The sequence below is a fragment of the Sciurus vulgaris genome, assembly GCF_902686455.1.
Source record: "Sciurus vulgaris genome assembly, chromosome: 15".
Lineage (NCBI taxonomy): Eukaryota > Metazoa > Chordata > Mammalia > Rodentia > Sciuridae > Sciurus > Sciurus vulgaris.
In genome coordinates, this window is record NC_136476.1 from 79292150 (window position 1) to 79314693 (window position 22544).

The 22544-nt window shown below is 34.3% G+C and overlaps 1 protein-coding gene across 5 annotated transcripts in view; it reads left to right on the plus strand.

The window, feature by feature from the left end:
* The window catches only part of RABGAP1 (RAB GTPase activating protein 1), a 150235-nt gene that overhangs the window by 64455 nt on the left and 63236 nt on the right, over window positions 1-22544 (plus strand). For all 5 annotated transcript variants that reach the window (XM_079113766.1, XM_079113769.1, XM_079113768.1 and 2 more), the window contains 3 exons: window positions 4084-4258; window positions 7772-7865; window positions 11238-11388. In XM_079113766.1, coding sequence (XP_078969892.1) covers window positions 4084-4258; window positions 7772-7865; window positions 11238-11388 — 420 coding nt within the window. The remainder of the gene's footprint in view (window positions 1-4083; window positions 4259-7771; window positions 7866-11237; window positions 11389-22544) is intronic.

The window sequence follows — 22544 nt, forward strand, 5'->3', positions numbered from 1 at the left end:
TGCTATCAAGTGCTTCTTCCTCAGAACAATTCTTTTTAGTTGTGGTTCTGTTACTGTTTGACATATACTTAGGTTTATTTGTTTTTACTTATTTTCAATTTGGGGGCTTGGGGTTTTTGTTTTGGTGGTGAGTACTGAATGCAGGGTTGTTCTACCTCTGAGGTACATCCTCAGACCTTTTCTAATTTTTACAAATTATTTTGAGATAAGGTGTCTCTAGGTTGCCCAGGCCAACTTGAATGTGTGATCCTCCTGCTTCAGCCTCCCAAGAAGCTGGAGCTGCAGGGGTGTACCACCACACCGAGCTCCTTTCTTTTTTAATGACTGCATAGTACTATGTTATTTGGATAAACCATGCTCTTTTTAGTCAATCTTCTATTGATGGGCATGTGGTAGTGTTTTATCACCTGTTGTGTTTTCCCTAGTCATTTACTATTTCAAGTAATGTTGCAGTGTTAAATATTTGTACATTTGTTATTTTGATTTTATTAAAGTGCATCTTAGAATAGTTTCCTTTTAATAGAATCACTGGCACATAAGATGAATGTGTGTGTAATTTCAATTGCTAAATTCCTCTCCATCGAAGTTTTAACTATAAGAATTAGCAGGTTCTGAGAATACTGTATTTGTTTTTGTTTTTTCCTTCATAGACTTGTTGAAAGCGTGTTTCAATTAAGGATCTGAGTTAGGTGGATCAGGTAAATAAGAGTAGTTTTAGTTTATCATTTGATTAGTGAGGTCAAGCCATTTTTCATGTTTAAAGGTGACTTTCTGTATATTTCCTGTTCATATCTTTTATTCATTTTTCTCCTTGATTTTGGTATTGTACCTCTTAATTTTTAGAAGTTTTCTATTCAAGAGATTAACCTTTCAAGATATAGTATTTCTCTGTCACTCATCTTTTGACTTATATTTTGGCAATTTTCTTTGGGTTTGCCATGCAGGGTTTTTTTATGTACTCAAGAATTTATCAACTTTTTTCTTTAAACCTTCTGAATTTGGATCAAAATTAGAAAACATTCTTTGTCCCCAAGTTAAAAGGAATTTAGGCATCTTTCACTTGGTATTTACATGATTTCCTTTTATTACTTTTAGATCTCCAATTCATTTTATATTTTATTCTGGTAATTCTGGTGTTTAGTTTAAAAAATGACCATCCATTTATCCCAGTACTATCCTTAAAAATTGTAACTTTCAGTCAGGCGTGGTGGCAATACCTCTTAATTCCAGTGACTTAGGAGGCCAAAGCAGGAGGAGCCCAAGTTCAATGCTGACCTCAACAACTTAGTGAAACCCTGTCTCAAAATAAAATTTAAAAAGTTCTGGGGATGTGGTTCCTTGGTAGGACACCCCTGTGTTCAATCCCCAGTATTGAGAGAAAAAAAAAAAATTATAACTTTTCCTTCAGTGACTTGGAATACTTTTTTTGTCATACTTAGCTTTCATGTGTACTTGAGCCTCTTTCTGGTCTTCATATTCTGTTCCATTGGTCTTAAATCAGTATCAGTATCTTTTATTATATTGACTTTATAATGTTTTAATATTTGGTAGGGCCACCTTTCCTTCCTAAATGTTTGTGTATGTGTGTGAATTTTCTTGGATGTTTTTAATTGTTTATGTTTCACTTAAACCTGAGCCTCAACTCATCTGACCCGGGTGAATAATTACTGGTATTTTTATTGGGGCAGAAATCTTCTCATCCAGAAAAATGAATTTTCTTTACTTACTTAAGTCCACTTTTCTTCCGTCTCACCAAATTGCTTTCTGGTAGTGATTATATATATAATTATGTATTGTAAGCTACAATTTAATGTTTAAGTTATATGATAATTTTATATATGAGATTTGTATTGTAGATCTTTAAAAGCTTTTTATTATAGATAATTCAAACAAATTTTTATTAAAATAGTGTAATGAATCCCTTGCACTGTGGCACAGCTTCAGCAATGAACATTTTTTTGTAGCTGGAGTTTTTGACTTATAAGGTTGGTCTCATTCTTGACTCTGTTTAGCTTCACAAGGCATATTGCTCTGGTCAGTGTGACTCAGAAGAATTGGTTATTTTTTCTATTAGGATTTTTCTTTTTAAAAATGAAGAACTCTTGCTCATCATTGAACTTTTTCATAGAGCAATTAATGTTTCTAAGAGCAGTACATAACAAATCAATTCCTATTCTCTACCGAAGTACAATTTTTGAAAGTTAAAAATCATTATAAATTTAAAATGAGCATGTACCAAAGATTTTAATTGGATTCATTAATTAGTAAGAAAACCAGAAAGATGGTAACTGATACTAAGTGTTCGAGAAACAGATTTTATATGGTCCTTCCTTTTAAAAACACACACAAACACATTAGAATAAGATTGCTAGGTTAGAAACTAAACTAGTTAATTCCCTTTGAGTTGTTTTTTATTTGTTTTGTTCTTCAGTACTCAGAACTTAATCCAGGGGTGCTCTATCGCTGACTCACATTCCCAGCTCTTTTGTATTTTTTATTCTGAGACAGGGTCTTGCTAAGTTGCTGAGGTTAGTCCCAAAACCTGTCTGTGACCCTTCTGGCTCAGGTCCCAAGTTGTGGGATTACAGGCATTGACCACTGTGCCCAGCTTAGGTTGTCTTTACTTTTGGACAGAAATCATTTACATATTTCCTGGGCACAAACCTACAAGTTAATATGTAACTTCTTAGAGTCTGAATTCTTTATTAATAGTAAGTAGCCAAGTCAAAACTGTCATATTTATCTAGAAAATTAAGTAATCCTCAGACATGTTAAACCAAAGTAGGTAAATCATAGTGGGTCAAATCTTATCTGATGGTTGGTTTTGTAAATAAAGTTTTGTTGGAACACAGTCACACTTCCTTAATTTACATATTGTCTGTGGCTGCTTTTGCTCTCTAATGGTGGAGCTGCATAGTTACATAGAGTGCTGGCCACATACCATAAGGTCTCTGTCCTTTGACCCTTTACAGAGAAGCTTATCTATTATTGTATTTAATGCTGCTTCAGGGTGATACTGAAAGGACATGTTGCTGCAGTCAAGGCCTTACTCTCAGGATTGAGGTTTTTGTTTGTTTGTTTTATAGAATCCAAGTATACATGAGGATAAAATCTGCTCTGATAGCTGGGTGTGGTGGCCCATACCTTTAATTCCAATGACTCAGGAGGCTGAGGCAGTAGGATTGCAAGTTCAAAGCTGGCCTAAGCATTTTAGTGAGGCCCTAAGCAACTTAGCGAGACCCTGTCTCAAAATTAAAAAAAGGAAAAGGACTGGGGTATGGCTCAGTGGTTAAGCACCCCTAGATTCAATCCCTGTACAAAAAAAAAAAAAAAATCTGTTCTTGTTGCCCACTCTTCTGTGTTTTTAGATTTTCTTTGGTGTAGCCACCTTCTGGTTTTCTTTGTGCCTTTTCTTATAGAACTCTCTTTTCTTCTTGCTCTGTATTTCACTTTACTTTTTTCTCTTCCTTAGACTGACCATAATAGTAATGTTAGTGTATTTAAAATGTTTATTATACTGGTAAAATCTTATATTCCTTGACTTTAATTTAGGTCAGTTTAAAAATTGCCTCAAAATAAATCCAAAATACAAATCAGTTGGAGTTACCAGAATTTTTGTGGTTTTTAGTTGATATTGTCTGCCATTCACCAACTTCCACATCCCGTTCCCACCCTGAGTTGTAGCTTTCAATTGAAGAAGTTGTTCCCTACACTACTTTAATTGAACAAAGAAGTGGGAAAAACATGGAATAAAGAATTTTCTTATTTTTAAATGTCATGTTTCAGAATAATTTAAAACTTATATGAAGCAACTTGGAAGACAGAATAGCTATTTAGTTTACACTGAGTAAATATTAGTAGTTGTTTAGCACATAAAATCATAGAACTGGAATCCTACTCACTGTATGCTCTGTTTTCCTAAAGGGTCTTAAATCTAAACATATGCTTTTTACTATTTAGAGAACATTAGTGTAGGGATTCTGAGAAACATCATTTATTCTTACAACCTGTGTGAAATCAGAAGTGGTTCTCAATTAAAAACAAAGAATATTACTGCATAATAAATACTTTTTCATCCTCAAGATAAAGCAGAAGGAGAGAAAAAATAATACTGACACTTTATATGAAGTTGTGTGCTTGGAAAGTGAATCAGAAAGAGAAAGGAGGAAAACTACAGCCAGTCCTTCAGTTCGCTTGCCACAGTCTGGATCTCAGAGCTCAATGATCCCTTCTCCTCCAGAAGATGATGAAGAGGAAGGTAAAGGGAGTGCTAAATTTATATTTGTGGGTAGAGGACCAGGCAGAATATATTATTGTATCATGGAATGGATAATGTGAACCTTGCATTTGGAATTCATTCAGTGAATACTTATGACTGTCTCCTATGTCTGGGAGCCAAGAGAGATTAAAAAATGATTAACATTGGAAATTCTTTAAAATACTCATAATCAAATTGGGAAAAAGAGATTGTACAATTAGTGCTTTTTAAATAATCCGTTCAGTGCTAACTGGTTGGATTAGCAGTTTTGGAACAAATTTTACACAGCTCTAAGTGGACATTTCCATTTCAACTGACTCAAAAAAGACTATGAGGTCATAAAAGGCATGTATCTATGTGAGATTCACAGAAAATGTTCTGGAAGTTCATAGAATCCATTTTTCATTGTGGGGTATCGTAAAGAATAGTTTTGAGCTGGAATTTTAAAATACAGGAAGAATTCAGTAGGCATAAATGGGCTCCTCTAGACATTTCTGGCTAAGGAATTGTGTTAACAAAGATATGGAAGTGGAAAGAGTGATTGGTTTGGTTTAAAGAAGTGTGTATCCATGATTATATGTACTTTTTTCAAATATGGAGTGAGCACTGACTATCCAGTTTTCATTGATTTATTCAGTAATCCTGTTCTGGTGAGTAATCACCTTAGAGTCATATATTTGTAATATCAATGGCCACCAATTACTTGATGCTTATTATGTGGTAGGCAGATGCTTTATTTTATATAATCCTCAAAGTAACAGTAATTTTGAAAATAGAACTTATAGTTATCCTCATATGTAAAGAAATGGAATCTCAGAAATGTGAATGTCCCTATGGTTACAAAGGTAGAAGAATTTGAAGGTTATTTCTGTGAATCCAGATCTTAGTCCACAGTCTGAGTTAGAGTCAGTCACTACCTCTTGCATTTACTTCTCATAAAACATTTTGAAGTGCAAAAAAAGCATATATATTGTTTTAAAATCAAAGATGCAGTTTAGAGTTCCCTGCAGAGCCACTTTAAGTTATGTGATCTAAATGGGAATCGTGAAATAGTTCCACTGAGTATATCTGCTGTATAAATGGTAGTCTTGAGATGTACAATTTCTCTTCTAAGTTAATACTGATTAAAATGGCAGAATAGCACAGTCTTTACATAACTTTCCTTCCTTAAACTGAGCAATGAAAGCAAAAGAACCAAAATTGAGAATGATGTTCTATTTATCATGAAGTCAGAGAATGCTCAAATCTCCATACTGTAGATTTTGAGGATTATGTTGGTTACAAAAAAAATTGGGCTGAACTGAAGGCTGACACCTAGTTCTGATCTATAGCAGGCAGAGATTTTTCTTATTTTTGAGGTGATTCAGAAGGCCTTTGTTGATAGTTCTTAACTAGGGAGAGTAAGGATTAATGGCAAAAATATGCTCTGTGAGGGAAAAGGAATGTCTGCTTTTTGCCTATATTCTCCTGATGCATACCACAGTACTTGGTATGCAGTGAGTGACCAGTAAATTTGGCCGGCTAAGCAGTTCCCTAAGGACCCATTTCCATAGTTTTTCCATAGTGAAAAATTAGTGACAGTGAGCTTCAGAGGAAATTGCAGTCATGCTGTGTTGCAGTTCTCTCTAATCCAGATTACAAACCAGGGAAACTTGCCATCTTGTGATCTGTTTGCTCCTGGAAAGAAATGACTAGTTCTCTAGAGAGGCTTCTTACCCACAGGACTTGTAATAGGAAACAAGCAATTTTAAAGTGGGGTTTTTCAGGAGCAACATTCTGAAACATTACCTGCTCACTCCCCACCTCTCCTCCATTTTATGCAGATCGGACTGACTCTATACACAGATTTCAAACTAAGTATCTGGATTTGTTGGAAGCATCCAGAACAGTAAAAGAGAATTTTTGGAAGATAGGTCCTCCTAGTCTTTTTGAAGGAATTATGATTCCTTGTAAATTTTAGTCTTTTTATAACTACCTTCCCCCCAAAATTTTATGTGGTATATCAGCATTTTAATGAGTAGAAAATTATGTGAGGGATTAAAGTATAACTAGTCTGGAAAGCTCATGAAGTTGGGGAAGTCTACCTTAGTGCCCTTGAGCCTTTTTCTGGTCTTTAATTTATTCATCCTTGTCCAGAAATCCTACATGCATCTTTTTCTCTCACCATCAAAATTAGTGATAACGTCCAAGGCACTGTAATGTAAAGGCATTGAATAATAAGTATCATGGACTTCTGAGTCTTTAAAATCAGTTCTTTCAGATAAGACCTTCTCTAGTAACATTGCAAATTCACGATGCAATCATCAGAGGTTTGCCAAATTTTGTGTAGGTATATTGAGCGAAAAAAATACAAAATGAACAAAACCCAGCTTGATGAGGACACATGGAAACAAATACTGTCACACCTTGTCAGTAAAATGTAAATTATTAGAACCATTTTGGAAAACAGTGTCAGAAAATTTCAAAATCCTTTTACAAGCATGTGATTTTTAACTCAGGAAATCTACTTCTGGGCATATGTCCAGTGAATCAGTGAGTATATTCATACTGATACTGTTCATAGCAAAACGTTGAAAACCTCTCTAGTGTCCAACAGAAGGGAATTGTGTTAGTCTATATTTTGTCCTGCTTTCATTATGCTTTTCAGTTCTTCTCATGCCTATCTCAGCTGTCACTGTATTGTTTTCGGGAATTGAACCAGGACTTCACACGTGCTGGGTGTGTGCTTTTACCACAGCCGTCAGTGTTACTGTTTTCACAGTCTTTATTCATACCTTATATCCTCTAAGTTCTTAATTGAACTTACTTTTCTTAATTGCATAAGCTTAAAATAGTTCATTTTGGTCCTTTTAAAATATTTTTTTTCTTTCTATTAAAGTGTACTGTTTTGTAGAAAATTTAGAAAGTCATAAATACATAAAAGAACAAAAAAATATTAATCATAACTCCATCACTCAGATTCAAGAATTATTAATGTTTTGGTATAGTTCATTCTAGTCTGTTTGGTTTTTTTACAGAGACACATGGATTATTTAACTGTTCACATTTTCATTTTATCTGATATTTTGCATGTCATTATGTAATCATAAATGTCATCATGCAGTTGCCTTGTATACATATGTCATAATTTATTCCACCATTCTCTACTCTTCCCTTTTGAAGATTTCGATGCTTCAAAATTTTAAACTGTTTTAAATAAAACTGCTACATATTTCCATGCATAAAGCTGATTAGTTTGGAAGAAGAACAAGAACATACCATATCTTGAGTCTTGCAATTTCATTATTAAATGACTCTTTTCGGTAATTGACATAATATGGACCTGTATGGAAAGCAAAAGGGAATCAAAGAGGTTACAAAGATTTTCCACCCAGGACCATTTTAATTTTATTTGTAATTATGACTGTATACTCCCAGTAGAGTCTTTAAACTTGACCATTAAATTCCCATGTCATTCTTTTGGCTAGTATAGCCTCTTCTGTTATCCTTTTTTATGTGTTTTATCTATTAAAGATAACGATGAACCTCTCTTGAGTGGATCTGGTGATGTATCCAAAGAATGTGCAGAAAAAATTCTTGAAACATGGGGAGAACTGCTGTCAAAGTGGTAAGTTATAATAGCATAGTTCTCCTTTTCATCTGCAATTCTCATTGTATGTTTAGGAAATCTTACCTAACTCTAATACTAAGTTTGGAACCAATAAGAGAAACTACATACAAGCTTGCGATTGTAGAATCTCTATTTTTAGAGCTTTATAAGGATAATAGTGGAAACCTGAAATCAGTTCTCAGAATATTAGAAACCTAATAAATTCTCATTACTGGAGAAAATATTTATCCAAACATGGAACTTATGGACAGAATAAATTTAAAAAGGGGCATGTTGAAGAAATTAGCCACCACTAATTGGCTAAGTGGTTAAGACAGTACACAATAATCAGGGAAGTTTAGAGGATATTCACACAACATCTAGAGGCCTTAGGTAGGACTTTTCAGTGGCAGAGCATGGTATTTGTTACCTGTTCTGTCAATTACTTTTCCTAGTAACATATTTAAAACTTAGGAATTTCTCATCAGCTCAAGAGACAGCTGGATAGTAATAAGAAGCACTATCCTCTACATTTTCAGAAAACAATACACCACCTCCAGGTGCTTGTTAACATAATCAAAGATTTTCTTTCGAGTCAGGTTGGTGAGACATTTATTAGTTTCCCTTTCTCCCTAGGTAGGATGCCAGTTAGGGAAAAGCTGAACTTGAAAAGGGTCTGAGTTTGACTCTATTTCTGATGTTCTGGTTATTAGGGTAGTCATCTAAGCTCCCTGTTGACCTACTACTTTGGTATATAATTTTTCTCAAGTTTTAACTGTTCAAGTTTTTCACTCCATTCTTAGTAAAGCTGTGTCTCGGCATTTTTTAAAAAATGTATTTAATCCCCTTGAGGGACAGGGCTAGAAATGGGCATCATCTGCTCCCTCATTCTTAAAAATGCTTTACATGTTTGGGAAATTTCAAATAGGTACAGGAGGAAAAAAATCAAACCAAAGCTTGGTTGATCTTCACACAAATGGTTTTAATACATGAACTCTGCATAAGTCCCCAGAACACTAATTCTCATGTTTTTCATAGTTCTTTACAATCAGGAGATGAAACTGCTGACACATTTGTCACAATTATGCTTTTCAGTTCAATTTGGAGGGTTTAGGCTGCTGTTGGCAGGAATTTCATCTGTGTAAAAGTTTCTGCTCAAAAACAAATGTAATTCAGTCTTGACTTGGTTTCATAATAGTGTGTTTAAAACCATCTAGTATAATATTTAGATTTGAGAATTATACTTTATTAGATGAACCCACCAGCATTGTATATAATGCCTTAGAATTTGTTTTGTTATCATACTTCATTATTCGTTTTGCTGCTTAGCAATCAACTCTGTCCTCCCATTCCTCCATATGTATTAACTGAGTTTGTTCCTACTGTCTTCAGGTTGTTCTGTATTTGCTTGTTTTAGTCTTACCTTCAGAAGTACTATCATAGTCTCTCTTCATTTCATTGTTATTTTTCCCTTTATTGTATGTGTTTTGTGGATATAAAGTATTGTAATATGGAATTTTATAGCCTCGTGGATCTGGCATAAGATCCTACCTCTCCCACTTCCTGTTGGGTAGGATCTTGGGCATGTCACTTAACTCTTCTAAGTTTGTTACTTCATTCAGAAACTAGAAGTTTATAAAACTAACATTGAGGATTATTACAGATTAAAAATAATGATTATCATCATTATAGTTGTAATCATTAGTAAAAACAATTTACTCTCAGCTAGGCAATGTACTAAGTTATGTGTTCTGTTTCAACTTTAACAACTTATGACCTGGTGTCCATTTTTACAGACTGACTCATAGGTTAAGCCATTGTAATTATTAAACTGTCAGAATCAAAATCATTAACACAATAGATCTGATCCCAAAACTGGCTTATTGAGCTCTGTTTGGTTTTAGTGGCAGTATTAATAATAGTGTCTTTGAATTGTAATTCTTCAAGTTCATTTTAATGACTCTTAGATATGAGATCCAATGTCCTTGGTATAAAATAGTATGCTGAGTTGTATAGATAAAGTTAATATCAAAAGAGGTGATTGGCTATATTTGACTGAAGAGGCCATAATGTACCAGTCCTTGAATTATGTAACAATTTTTTTTTTCTGCTGGAAACTCTCCCAACTTTTTAATTCATATACATATAGATACATGTGCATATAGATACACATACATATGTATTGTAATCTAAGCAAGGAAAAATATTGAATTGTCTAGCTCTCACATTAGGGCACAGTTTCATAGAATTAATCATTTTTAATTGTACTGTGCATTATTCTCATAGAATTGTGGAAATGTGAGGAGTATCAGATCTTTTTGTAATTTGATAGTGGTTCTTTTGTGGCAGTGACTTCTTCAGTCTGATACCCACAGGAGCTTTTTCTTTGTTAGGATCCTGCTTCGTTGACTTGTAATAGTGGCCTTTAAATGACAAACCAGTTATGACAAAAAAGAGCATTCATTGGTCTTAAGAGTTTGAGGACTACCTCGGTGATTTAATTGGCCTTTCTGACATTTTTTCTCCATCTGTAAAACTAGATACTACATCTACCCCAGATGGTTGTTACAGGTCAAATAAGATACTGTATGCAGAAGCACTTTGAAAATCTATATCAGTATTTCAACACAAGCTTTATTTTCTTCATGTTATAGATGAGACAAATGAAGCCCAAAGACTTTAGTAACTTGGTTTTCATGTTTGTGTGGTACTGGGGATCAAATCCAGAGCTTCGCACATGCTACTACTGAACTACATCCCCAGCCCTGGTAACTTGTTTTGATGTAGCCATAGTATAGTAGAAACAATCTTAGCTACCACAGGTATTTGGAGAACTTATGTAAAAGAAGATTACATGAAAATTGCTGAAAACATGCTTGAGATGTTTTAACTTAGAACATATAAAAATTCAGTTCACTTGTCAATGTTAACATAGGGTCAGGTCCTTGTCTTTAACTATGTGTTTGCTATTTGCAACTTTGCTTTCTATTTTTCATGACACTTTTTTGTCAGGGGTCGAGGGGTTGGAGTTTGAACCAGGGCCTCACACATGCAAGGCGAGAGCACTACCACCAAGCTACAGTCCCAGTCCTGTCTGTCTTAGATGGGCCGTGACCATAAAGCAACCTCTGTGGTTCCCTGTTTTGCCCTTTTTTTTTTTTTTTTTTTTTTTTTAAGTAATAATTGAAAGATACTTAGAAAGCAGTTTTCAGAATTCATGTAGACTTTTATTCTTTCTCTCAGCTATTTTGGTTACATCTAATCCAGTAGCATTTCTTCTTTATTATGATATTACCTTATCAAGTATTTATAAATCATTTCGTTTTCATAAAAATAACTCTCTTGAGAATCATCTTTTTATGAATTTATGAGTTACAACTTTATTTTTAGGCACCTCAACTTGAGCGTAAGACCAAAGCAGTTGTCATCCTTAGTACGAAATGGTGTCCCTGAGGCTCTTCGAGGAGAAGTCTGGCAGTTGCTGGCGGGCTGTCACAACAATGACCACCTGGTAGAAAAATACCGAATTCTTATCACAAAGGTAAGGAAACAGTGATTCACCTTCAGCAGTAATCATCTTAGAGATTTGTAATGAAAGATCGTTGTGGTTTTTGGCTTCCAAGAATTTTTTGAAATTTCCTTGAGAACTATTACTTACACTTCTAGTCCCAAGATACTTCTGTTGGCACAAAGGAGAAGGCATAAGGTTTTCTTCCCTGATTGGTTTCACCTTAAAGGCAAGGGATTGCTCTAACTTGTAGTGCATCTGAATTCTTTTTGACAGTAATTACATTTTCAGTCGGGTCAGTTGTGCTGTGCCATGTATAAACTTTCTGCTTATTTTAATTCATATCACCCTGCACAGAAATGTGGTCTTGGTAGGGATCCAGTTTCTGCAATTGTAAGAAAATAATATGGTAATCTTATACCACAATTGCTTTTGGCTCATTCCTGTAAGTGAAAAATCCTTATTATTTCATTATCCCCTTCTCAAGTTGAGGTGTTCTTCACGGTTTTGCTAACAAAGCAATAAAAACTATTACTGTATGACACACAAAGATTTAAAGTTATTTTCTGCAAGATTAGGCAGTATTTTGTGCCTTGAATGCTTTGAGTTACTGGTTTTAGTTTTAGTTTTCTCAAATTCTTCAAATGTTTTATCTTTAGGAAGCAGCTTCCCCGGTGGTATGCAAATCTGAAAACTGAGTTTAGAATGCTTTACTTAGAATCTGCAATAATATTTGAGAATTTTTCAGTGTGATGAAAGGTGAAACCTTTTTTAAGTTAAAACTTCATGATACATGAATAATATCTTAATAAAGCCATTATTTGAAAGCAAACATTAATACCTTATAGGGGAAGAGCATTTAAACATGAAAATTGAAACTTTCCTCACCGGAAAATGATTTTTATGTTCTCAGAATATTATTGTTCCTTATATTAATGGCAAACAGATTTTTTCTTTTTGTTTCACAAAATAATATGCTGTTTTCTCCCATTATGTTGATACAGTTATTTAACCAGCATTTATTGGGCACCTGTTACAACCCACAGTGCTGGAGCTTTAAGGTTAAACACAAGAGCAGTTAACTGTCATGTGATCTGATGTGTCTGAAAAGACACAATGAGAACCATTAGAAGGAGTGATTACTTCAGTCTAGGAGAACAGGGAAGTCTTTATCAGGAATACAGCATTCAAGACAGGTTGTAGAAAAGAGCTCACCACTCATAGAAGATGGACTTGAAGTACGTTATCCACTAGAATGAACGAAGGCATCAGAGAGTGAGGTTACGTAATACATGTAGCTGACAAGGTATGCACAGTTGACTGTTTTCCTTGGTTGGCAGAACATATTTTGGATTTGTAATACTATCTTTCTAGTTCTGTATTGGAAGTCCTTTGAAATGTTTGGCCAAAAATGATCTTCTCCCCGCCATTGGTACTTGTTAATTATACAGAACGGTAGTATTCATTGTAGTAGGTACATGGCATGTAAAATTGATTGATTTTGCTCAAAAATTATTTCTTAGGAGTTTATTACATTAAAGATTGTTGGTAAAATTCTTCATATAGGTGATTTAAAGACATGAAATATCTCTGATTGATTGAATTGTTTTTCTGGTTTATGAAAATGATAAAATGTTTATAGAAAAGGAACCTGTAGTTACATGAATGTAAAAGACTATTAACAAAGTCTGATATATTTGAATAGTGACTTACATACACTAGTGATGTGTACTTTATATTTCACAATAAACTTCTGTTATTGTGTGTTTGGCTAGACTCTTAAAAGGTTTTCAGTTTGAATTGCTGGTGGATGATCAGAAAACACAACTTAAAACATAATAATTACTGGTGAATGTTCTTTTTGTAAACACAATGATATTCTATGTAAGTTGGTATTGGTTTTCTTTTGTTATCTTCCCAGAAATAATATTCATCCTTGTATGGACATGGTTGTAATTGATGTTATTGAACTTCCTCTGAAAAATTTTTTTTGAAGGAGAGGAAACTATTTAAATTTATATTTACAGCAAGCTGTAATTTAAAAGGGCAAAATACAACCTGAAAGTGTACAGCTCTGTGACATTTTACATATAATACACTGCTGTGAATACTGCCAAGAGCAGGGAATACCAGTCACCCCCCAAAGTTACTTTGGTCCATTTCTAGTCATAACTGCATCCCCAAAGTAATCACTGTTGTGACTTTTTCTCTCTTTAAATTGTTCTTGAACTTCATTAAAATGCAGGTATAATTATATATATTTTTTTGTATCTAACGTCTTTTGCTCATTCATTTTGGAACTGTATCAGTAGCTTATGTTTTTAAATTTGTTTTCATTTTTTCAGTTGCTAAGAATATTTCATATTAATAAACACTTAAAATCCATTCTACTGTTATAGATATTTGGGTTTTGGGTCCAGTTTTAGCCATGATGAATAAAGCTAATGAAAACATGTTTGCAACTATAGCAGGATTTGTACATATTATTATACATACATATACATTTATGCATATTACTCAATTATAGAAATCATTCTGAGTATGTTTTGTTTTGTTTTGTTTTGTTTTGCCAGGTACATGTTTTGTGTTCTAGAATTTTGCATGTGTTATTATGTCAGAGTTTTTTTGTTTTTGTGTAGCTTCTTCAAAGACTAAATTTACAGTAGGAAAAATAACTTGATTTAACAGAGTGAAAGCACAGAACTGGCAAAAAACTGATGACTGTCTTTTTTTAATCATCTTACTGTAATTGTTAATCAAGTCTTATGAGAGGTTCATGAAGGGGCACTCTGCCACTGAGCTACACCCCCAACCCTTTGTTCCTTTTGTGATCCAAGGATAAATGATCTTTTAAATAACATAAAATACATTGCATATTTTTAAAGGTGTTTCTTATAAGGAGTGAAGTTATTTTGGAGGCACTCTTTGTTCTCCCTACTTTCCTTTTGAAAGTGAAAATGTTTTATTTAGCTTTTGCACTTTGTGCAGGGATCCAGCAGGGAAATAACATAATAATAGTAGTTACATTTTTTGAGTGCTTAGTATGTGTCAGAGGCTATACAAAGCATTTTATATCCATCATCTCTTTAATCCTAAAAAACTCTTTGTGAGGTGGTAATTACTCTCTATTTTAGAAAAAAATGAAACATTGTCTCACTGAGACTTAACAATATGCTAACATTCCCTTAACTGATAAAGAAGTAGATAGGATTCGAACTTACTACCGACTCCACAGCTAATTCTTTTCCATAATCCTATTTATCCTCAAACAGAAGTAAAAATTTCTTTTTTTATATCTTTTTTTTTATTGTAAACAAATCAGATATATGTTGTTTCTGTTTGTACATGAAGTAGAGGCATACCATTTGTGTAATCATACATTTACATGGAGTAATGGTGTTTAATTCATTCTGTTATTTTTTCCTTTCCCTCCCACCCCTCTTTTCCCTCTGTACAGTCCCTCCTTCCTCCATTCTTGCCCCCGTCCCACCCCCCAATTATGTGTCATCATCTGCTTATCAGTGAAATCATTCATCCTTTGGTTTTTTGAGATTGGCTTATCTCACTTAGCATGGTATTCCCCAGTTTAGTACATTTGCCTGCAAATGCCATAATTTAATTATTCTTTATGGCTGAGTAATATCCATTGTATTTATACACCACAGTTTCTTTATCCATTCATCAACTGAAGGACATCTAGGTTGGTTCCACAATCTAGCTATTGTGAATTGAACAGCTATGAACATTGATGTGGCTGCATCTCTGTAGTATGCTGATTTTAAGTCCTTTGGGTAGAGGCCAAGGAGTGGGATAGTCAAATGGTGGTTCCATCCCAAGCTTTCTGAGGAATCTCCACACTGCTTTCCAGAGTGGCTGCATTAATTTGCAGCCCCACCAGCAATGTATGAATGTACCTTTTTCCCCACATCCTCGCCAACACCTAGTGTTTGTTGCTTGTATTCTTGATAATCGCCATTCTAATTGGGGTGAGTTGGAATCTTAGGGTAGTTTTGATTTGCATTTCTCTTATTACTAAAGATGGTGAACATTTTTTCATATATCTGTTGATTGCTTGTAGATCATCTGTGAAGTGTCTGTTCATTTCCTTAACCCCCTTTTTTTTTTTTATTGGATTGTTTGTATTCTTGGTGTAGAGTTTTTTGGGTTCTTTATAGATTCTGGAAATTAGTGCTCTATCTGAAGTATGAGTGGCAAAGATATTCTCCCACTCTGTAGGTTCTCTCTCACATTATTATAGTTTCCTTTGCTGAGAGAAAGCTTTTTAGTTTGAATCTATCCCAGTTATTGTTTCTTTTATTTCTTGTGGTATGGGAGTCCTGTTAAGGAAGTCTGATCCTAAGCCAATATGTTGAAGATTTGGACCTACTTTTTCTTCTCTAAGATGAAGGGTCTCTGGTCTGATTTCAAGGTCCTTGATCCATTGTGAGTTGATTTTTGTGCAGGGTGAGAGATAAGGTTTTAGTTTCATTTTGCTGCATATGGATTTCCAGTTTTCCCAGCACCATTTGTTGAAGAGGCTATCTTTTCTCCATTGCATATTTTTGGCACCTTTGTCTAGTATGAGAAAATTGTATTTATTTGGGTTTGTGTCCATGTCCTCTATTCTGTACCATTGATCTTCCTGTCTATTTTGGTGCCAATACCATGCCGTTTTTGTTACTATTGCTTTGTAGTATAGTTGAAGTTCTGGTATTACGATACCCCCTGCTTCACTCTTCCTGCTAAGGATTGCTTTAACTATTCTTGGTTTCTTATTCTTCCAGATGAATTTCATGATTGCTTGCTCTATTTCTGTAAGGTACATCATTGGGATTTTAATTGGAATTGCATTGAACCTGTATAGCACTTTTGGTAGTATGGCCATTTTGACAATATTAATTCTGCCTATCCAAGAACATGGGAGATCTTTCTAACAGAAGTAAAAATTTCTTTATACAAAAATGTATATGTACATAATTTTATGGAATCACATAAATGCGCTTATGTACATTTTTATTTTACTTTTATATGTGTTTTTATATATTTTATATATTTTTATATATGTATATGTGTATGTGTGTGTATATATGTATATATATATATATATATATATATAATTTTTTGTGTGTGTGTGTGTCGCTGGTGATTGAACCCAGGGCCTTGTTCTTGCGAGGCAAACACTCTACTCTGAGCTACATGCCCATCCTTTTTAATTTGCGACAGGGTCTTGCTAAGTGACCGAGTTTGGCCTTGAATTTGATATCCTTCTTCCTCAACTTCCCAAGTAGCTGTGGTTAGAGACATTACCAAGCCCTGCTTGGTTATTTAATTTTTGTATTTAACTATTTCCAGTTTGCCTTTCACAATATGGTAGTTGACAGTTCAACTATCAATGTAGTTCCACCAGCCAGTGAACCTATTGATATATCCCAGCCAGTACTAGTTACCTCTATGTTTAATTTTTGCTATTAGTAAATGTGATTGCACTGTGTTGTTAGTGTGCAGTTCCTTGACTGCCAATAAAAGTGAGTGATTTTGCTCTTCTGTGAATTACTGCTTCATATTCCTTGTACATTTTTTCTATCCACATTTTTTAGTAGTGCATTATTATTATGGTTATACATAATGATGGGGTTTGTTGTTACACATTTGTACATTCACACAACATAATAGTATAATTGGGCCAATATCACTCCCCAGTATTGTACCTTTTTCTATTTAAGAGGTCAGTTTTGAATCACTCTCTGTAAATTATGTATGTTAATCCTTTGCATTAAAATTATAAATAATTTTAGTCAATTTTTAATTGAATTTATGGTTTCATGCTGATAAAACATTTTCAGTTTCTGTATAGAAAATGTGTCATGGTTAACATATCTCCTATCTCTCACCAGGCGTGATGGCACATGCCTATAATCCCAGCAAATCAGGATATCGAGACAGGAGGATAGCAAATTCTAGGCTAACCTCAGCTATTTAGTGACACCCTGTCTCAAAATAAAAAGGGCTGAGGATGTTGCTCTGTCACAGAGTGCCCCGGGATTCTATCCCCAATGTCAAAAATAAAAGGGTTGGGGATGTGGTTCAGTGGTAGACACTCCTGGGTTTGATTCCCACTACTGCACACACTTTTATAAAACCTCTCCTATCTAAAGATTTCTTTTGTAAATGTAATTTAGAGATTTTTCTTACAATGTTTTTATTTTACATGTTAATTTTTATGTCTTTAGTCCATCTGGCATTTATTTTTGTATATAGCATAAGATAGCATTCCAATTTTACTTTCTTCCAGATGGATAACCAGTTGTGTTATTCCTATTTTCCTACTGGGTACAACTACCATCATTGTCATGTCTTACATTCTCACATACACTGGGATTGTTCTGTTACTGATCTGTTTGTGTATTCCTATCTCAATACTCTGATTAAAGATGCTGTGAGATGTGTTCTGATACTTGGCAAAGCAAGTCTTTTCTGTTTTCTGTTACCTGTTTTTGCAAATCTAATCTTCCATAAAAGCCTTAAAATCATTTATCCAATCTCACCATCAACACTATCTTATAAGGTTATGTAGGGATTCTAATTTGCAGTTCATTTAATTGACATATTGTGTGACATATTGTTATTATATCGTCACATCTAAGGATATGGGATGTCTTTCTCCTTGTTCACTGAAGACTTCAGATATGCCTGCATGTGGGTTTTGTGCCTTTTTTATTTAATTTATTCCCAAGAATTTTAATCTTAGAGTTTTCATAAGGCAAATGCAGGTTTTTTTCCTTCCCAAAATGCTACAATGGAGAGAAAACATTGATATTTAAATTTTCTTTTCATCTGGAAGTTGATTTTTTTAAAATATTTTTTTGGTTGTAGATGAGACACAGTACCTTTATTGTTTTATGCCGTGCTGAGGCTCGAACCCAGGGCCTCATGGCATGCTAGGCAAGCTCACTACCACTGAGCCACAATGCCAGCCCAGGCTGTGAGTTTTTGATGATTTCCAGATATGCATATTTGGAAATATGCAGTAATATCAACAGTAAAAATAAGTTTTACCTCTTGATTTTTTAGTGTCTATGTAAGCTACCAAGTTTTCTTGGTTTTGTTTTTTTATGTGGTAAAAATATTAAGATAGTGTCAAGTTTGATGATGGTGATAACTTAGCTTCCTTCTCTAATTCCTGATTTTAATTAAAATGATTTTTTGGAAAATGTGCTGATTAGTTTTTTAATAAATAATTTTTATTTAAGTGGTTTTTTAATTCTGTGTTGGAATTTTTTTTGTTTTTGTTTTTGGTACTAGGGATTGAACCTAGGGGCGCTCTACCATTAAGCCATATCTCCAGCCCTTTTTATTTTTTGAGGCAGAGCCTTGCTAAGTTACTGAGGCTACCCTTGAACTTGCAATCCTCTTATCTCAGCCTCCTGAGTTGCTGGGGTTTCAGGCATGCACCACTGTGCCCAGCTTAGGGTTGGAATTTTTATTAGGAATATTTATTGAATTTTATTAAGAACTTCCTCAGCATTTCATGAACATTCATTTGTTGATGGAAGCATAGTTGATCAAAATGATAGACCTGATATTGAATTTTTCTACCATTGGTTTCTACTGTTAGAGAAATAATTCTACAGAACATAGACCCCTAAATTCTTTGTTCTGTTTTCTTTCTGGTCTTTGGCCAGGAGCTCGTCAGTCCTGATCTTTAGATTACACTTATGAGACTTGGACAGAAGCCTGATAAGTAATCCACAGGGACTTCCATGGTCTCTTAGCTCCAGTTGCCTGTGATCCTGTACTTTGTTTGGATCTGGTGAATTGTATTAAGTTGGAGTTAAGAATAAAGAGAAAGGAAGGCATTTTCTATTTCTAGAATCCTCCTGTTCCTTCTTTCTTTAGGGTTTTTGTTTGTTTTTATTTTTTGTTTTTTGTTTTTTTGGTTTTTTTTTTCATTTTATGTTAGTATGTCTTTATGTTCCTTTCAAGTCAGTGTTTAGTAGCCAAAATTTACACCAAACTGCTTCTACAACAGATTTCCCCCCCCCAGTACTGGGGATTAAACCCAAGGGCACTATACCACTGAGCTACATACCAAGCCCTTTTTATTTTTTTAGACAAGGTCTTGCTGAGTTGCCCAGCCTGACCTCCGACTTGGGATCTCTTGCCTCAGCTTCCCAAGTAGCTGGGTTTGTAGGCTTGCATCACTGTACTGGGCTCACAGAACTTTTTAATAATGAGAAAATAATGAAATGGCAGCATATCTTGATGTTTCTCCTTCCTTCCATCCTGTTGATCTTTTTTTCTGAAACTAATCTGCATTGTTTTCTTCAGTGATTTTTCAACTTCAGTAGAAGGAACATTTTGCCATGAATTAAAGTCATTTATCTAGAACCTAAACTAGTAGCAAGCTAATATAACCAGTATTTACTTTTCTAATTAGGCTTTAGAGGCCCAGATGCATTTTCACATTATGGAAAAACAATTTATCAGTTATAATTTCACTATCAAGCAGATTGATTTAATAAGCAGTGATTAAATAATACTTATTAATAAGAACCTGCCTGTGGATGCCCAACAAGAAAAAGGGTTGAATTGAGCAAGAAGAGTACTGGATATGAAGTTAGGAATCCTGAGTACTTGTCTTAGTGCTCCAACTAGCTTCCTTGATCTCAAATGGGGTTCTGTATCTGTGATCATTTATTTCCTCTTCTTTAAAATGAAATTCCTAAAGTAAGTGGTTGATCCTTCTTTACACCTTAACATTCTGGAAAATCAGATACTGTTGGCCCTCTGCATCCATAGATTACATATCTATATGTTCCATATCCCCAAATTTAACCAACTGGTGATTGAAAATGTTACTTGAAAAAAAAAAAAATTGCTTCCATACTGAATATGTGCACACACTTTTCTTCTTGACAGTATTTTTTAAACAACATAACAAATATTTAAATAACATTTACATTGTATCAGTTTTACAAGTAATGGAGATATAGGAAGATTGTGTAGGTTATATGCAAATACTTCACCCTTTTATATAAGGAACCTGAGACCTGAGCATCCATAGATTAGGGTGTCTGACACAGTTCCCAGAATTAGTCTGCCTTGGATACTGAGGGACTACTGTAATGTTTGAGCCCTGCCTCAAAACATAGGCCATGATTCCACTGTTTCACAACTGTCTAATTCTATAGGAAATTAGGTTGTAGTGAACTTTCTAATGCATTGCATGTTCTAATAGAGCAATTAACTATAGAAGGTCCCTTTAAATTTTTATTTGTGAAAATAATTTTAAACCATCATGTCTCTATGAAGTCATTTCTCCTCTAGGGAGTTCCTAGAAGTCATGTCTATCTAGGGTGCTCTAAAGGGTTTTTGTTTATTTGGTACTGGGGATTGAACCCAGGGGCACTTAATCACTGAACCATATCCCCAGCCCTTTTTTATATTTTATTTAGAGACAGGTTCTTACTGAGTTGCTTAGCCTTGCTTAGTTGCTTAGGCTGGATTTGAACTCTCAATTCTCCTAACTCAGCCTCCTGAGCTGCTGGAATTACAGGTGTGCACTGACTCACCTGACATAAAGGGTTTTGAAATTAGCACATGGTGAGGTACTGGATTTGATCCTCAGCACCACATAAAAAATAAATAAAATAAAAGTATCCATCTACAACTGAAAAATATTTTTAAAGAAAGAATATAAATGTTTGATCATATTAAAATTGCTGACATTCATATGCCTCAACCTAAATTGAGTATCCCTTATCCAAAATACTTGGAACCAGAAGTGTTTCATATTTTAGAGGTTTTCAAATTTAGATATATCCCCAAGTCACTAGTATTTTATCTCTTTTGAACAAAATATTTTTCTTTAGTTCAAAACAAAACATTTAATTATTGACTGATTTGTCTGTTAGCCCTTTTGTAGCTATTAGCCCTTTTTTTTTTTTTTTTTTTGTTTTCTGTATGGATGTGTTTTGATTTGGTTATTAAAATAGAAAAATGTTGAAAGAACTGTTACTGTACTATTAATAGTACTTTAACAGCCTGTAGTTTTACCGTATTGTTTTAATTCCTTTGCTTTATTAGCCAATGCAGTATTTATAACCCTTTAGTTTTATACAAGAGAACACTGAGATGTAGAGAGAATAAGTTATGTGACCAAATTCACAAGTAGTAGAAAATTCTGGATTCCTTCCTTAGTCAAATGCTTATTCCACTTATTGAAAATCAGTAACTCAGAAATCATTCCTTTATTAATTCAATATTTATTAAGCCCTCAATAAATATGTGTTCAGAATAAAATTCATGACAAGTGTGTGGAGTAGTGAGTGACCTGCATTGACTGTAGGGCAAGGTGATTGGGGGAAATGGAATGATAGTATCAGATTGGAAAAGCAGTAAGGGAGCCATTGGCTTTTTCTTTTTTTTTTTTCTTTTTTAAACATAGGAGTGCCATAATAGAATGTAAGCTTTGGGGTATTTTATCAGGAAGAAATGAAAAGATTAGGCAAATGAACAAAGCAGGGAGCCCACACAGTAATTAATGATAACTTGAATTAAAAACTGAAATGCAGAAATGAATTAGAGAACAACTGTAGAGAATTCCAGGAGTTAGTGACTAAGAACATTGCATTTAGGGGAGAGAATAGTCAAGACAATTCCTTATGTCATACCAGAGTGCCTGGAAAAAAGAGGCTTATTTGGTGGAAAAAATGTATTTGATTTTGAACATATTGCAGATAAAAATCTGCAAGGGCATGCAGGTGGAGGGAAAATTTGAAACTCAACAGGCAAAACTGTAAATGGAAGAGGAAGCTCAGCAGTGAGATGGGTTGAAGACCTCAGCGCAGCAATTATTTGTGTAGGAGGAATGATTGATGCCATATTATCTTTTTTTTCTCTCCCAGTATCTTCACTGTTTTGCATGTGCATAGCTTTACCGTACTTGAGTAATGCATGATAGTATTGTATCCAGAGAGCTGTTGTGTGCCTGAGAACAGTAAGACAGGATACCTCAGAATACAGAGGAGCCCAGCTTCAAGCAATGCAACATGATTAGTGTGAAAAACTGGCTCTTTAAAAAGGCTATTTCAGTGGTATGAGCAGAAAGTAAAGTTATATACTCTGTATGTCCCAGGTGTTTGTAAGTCCTTTGTGTGCACCATCTTTATTTCCCAGCAATCTTATGA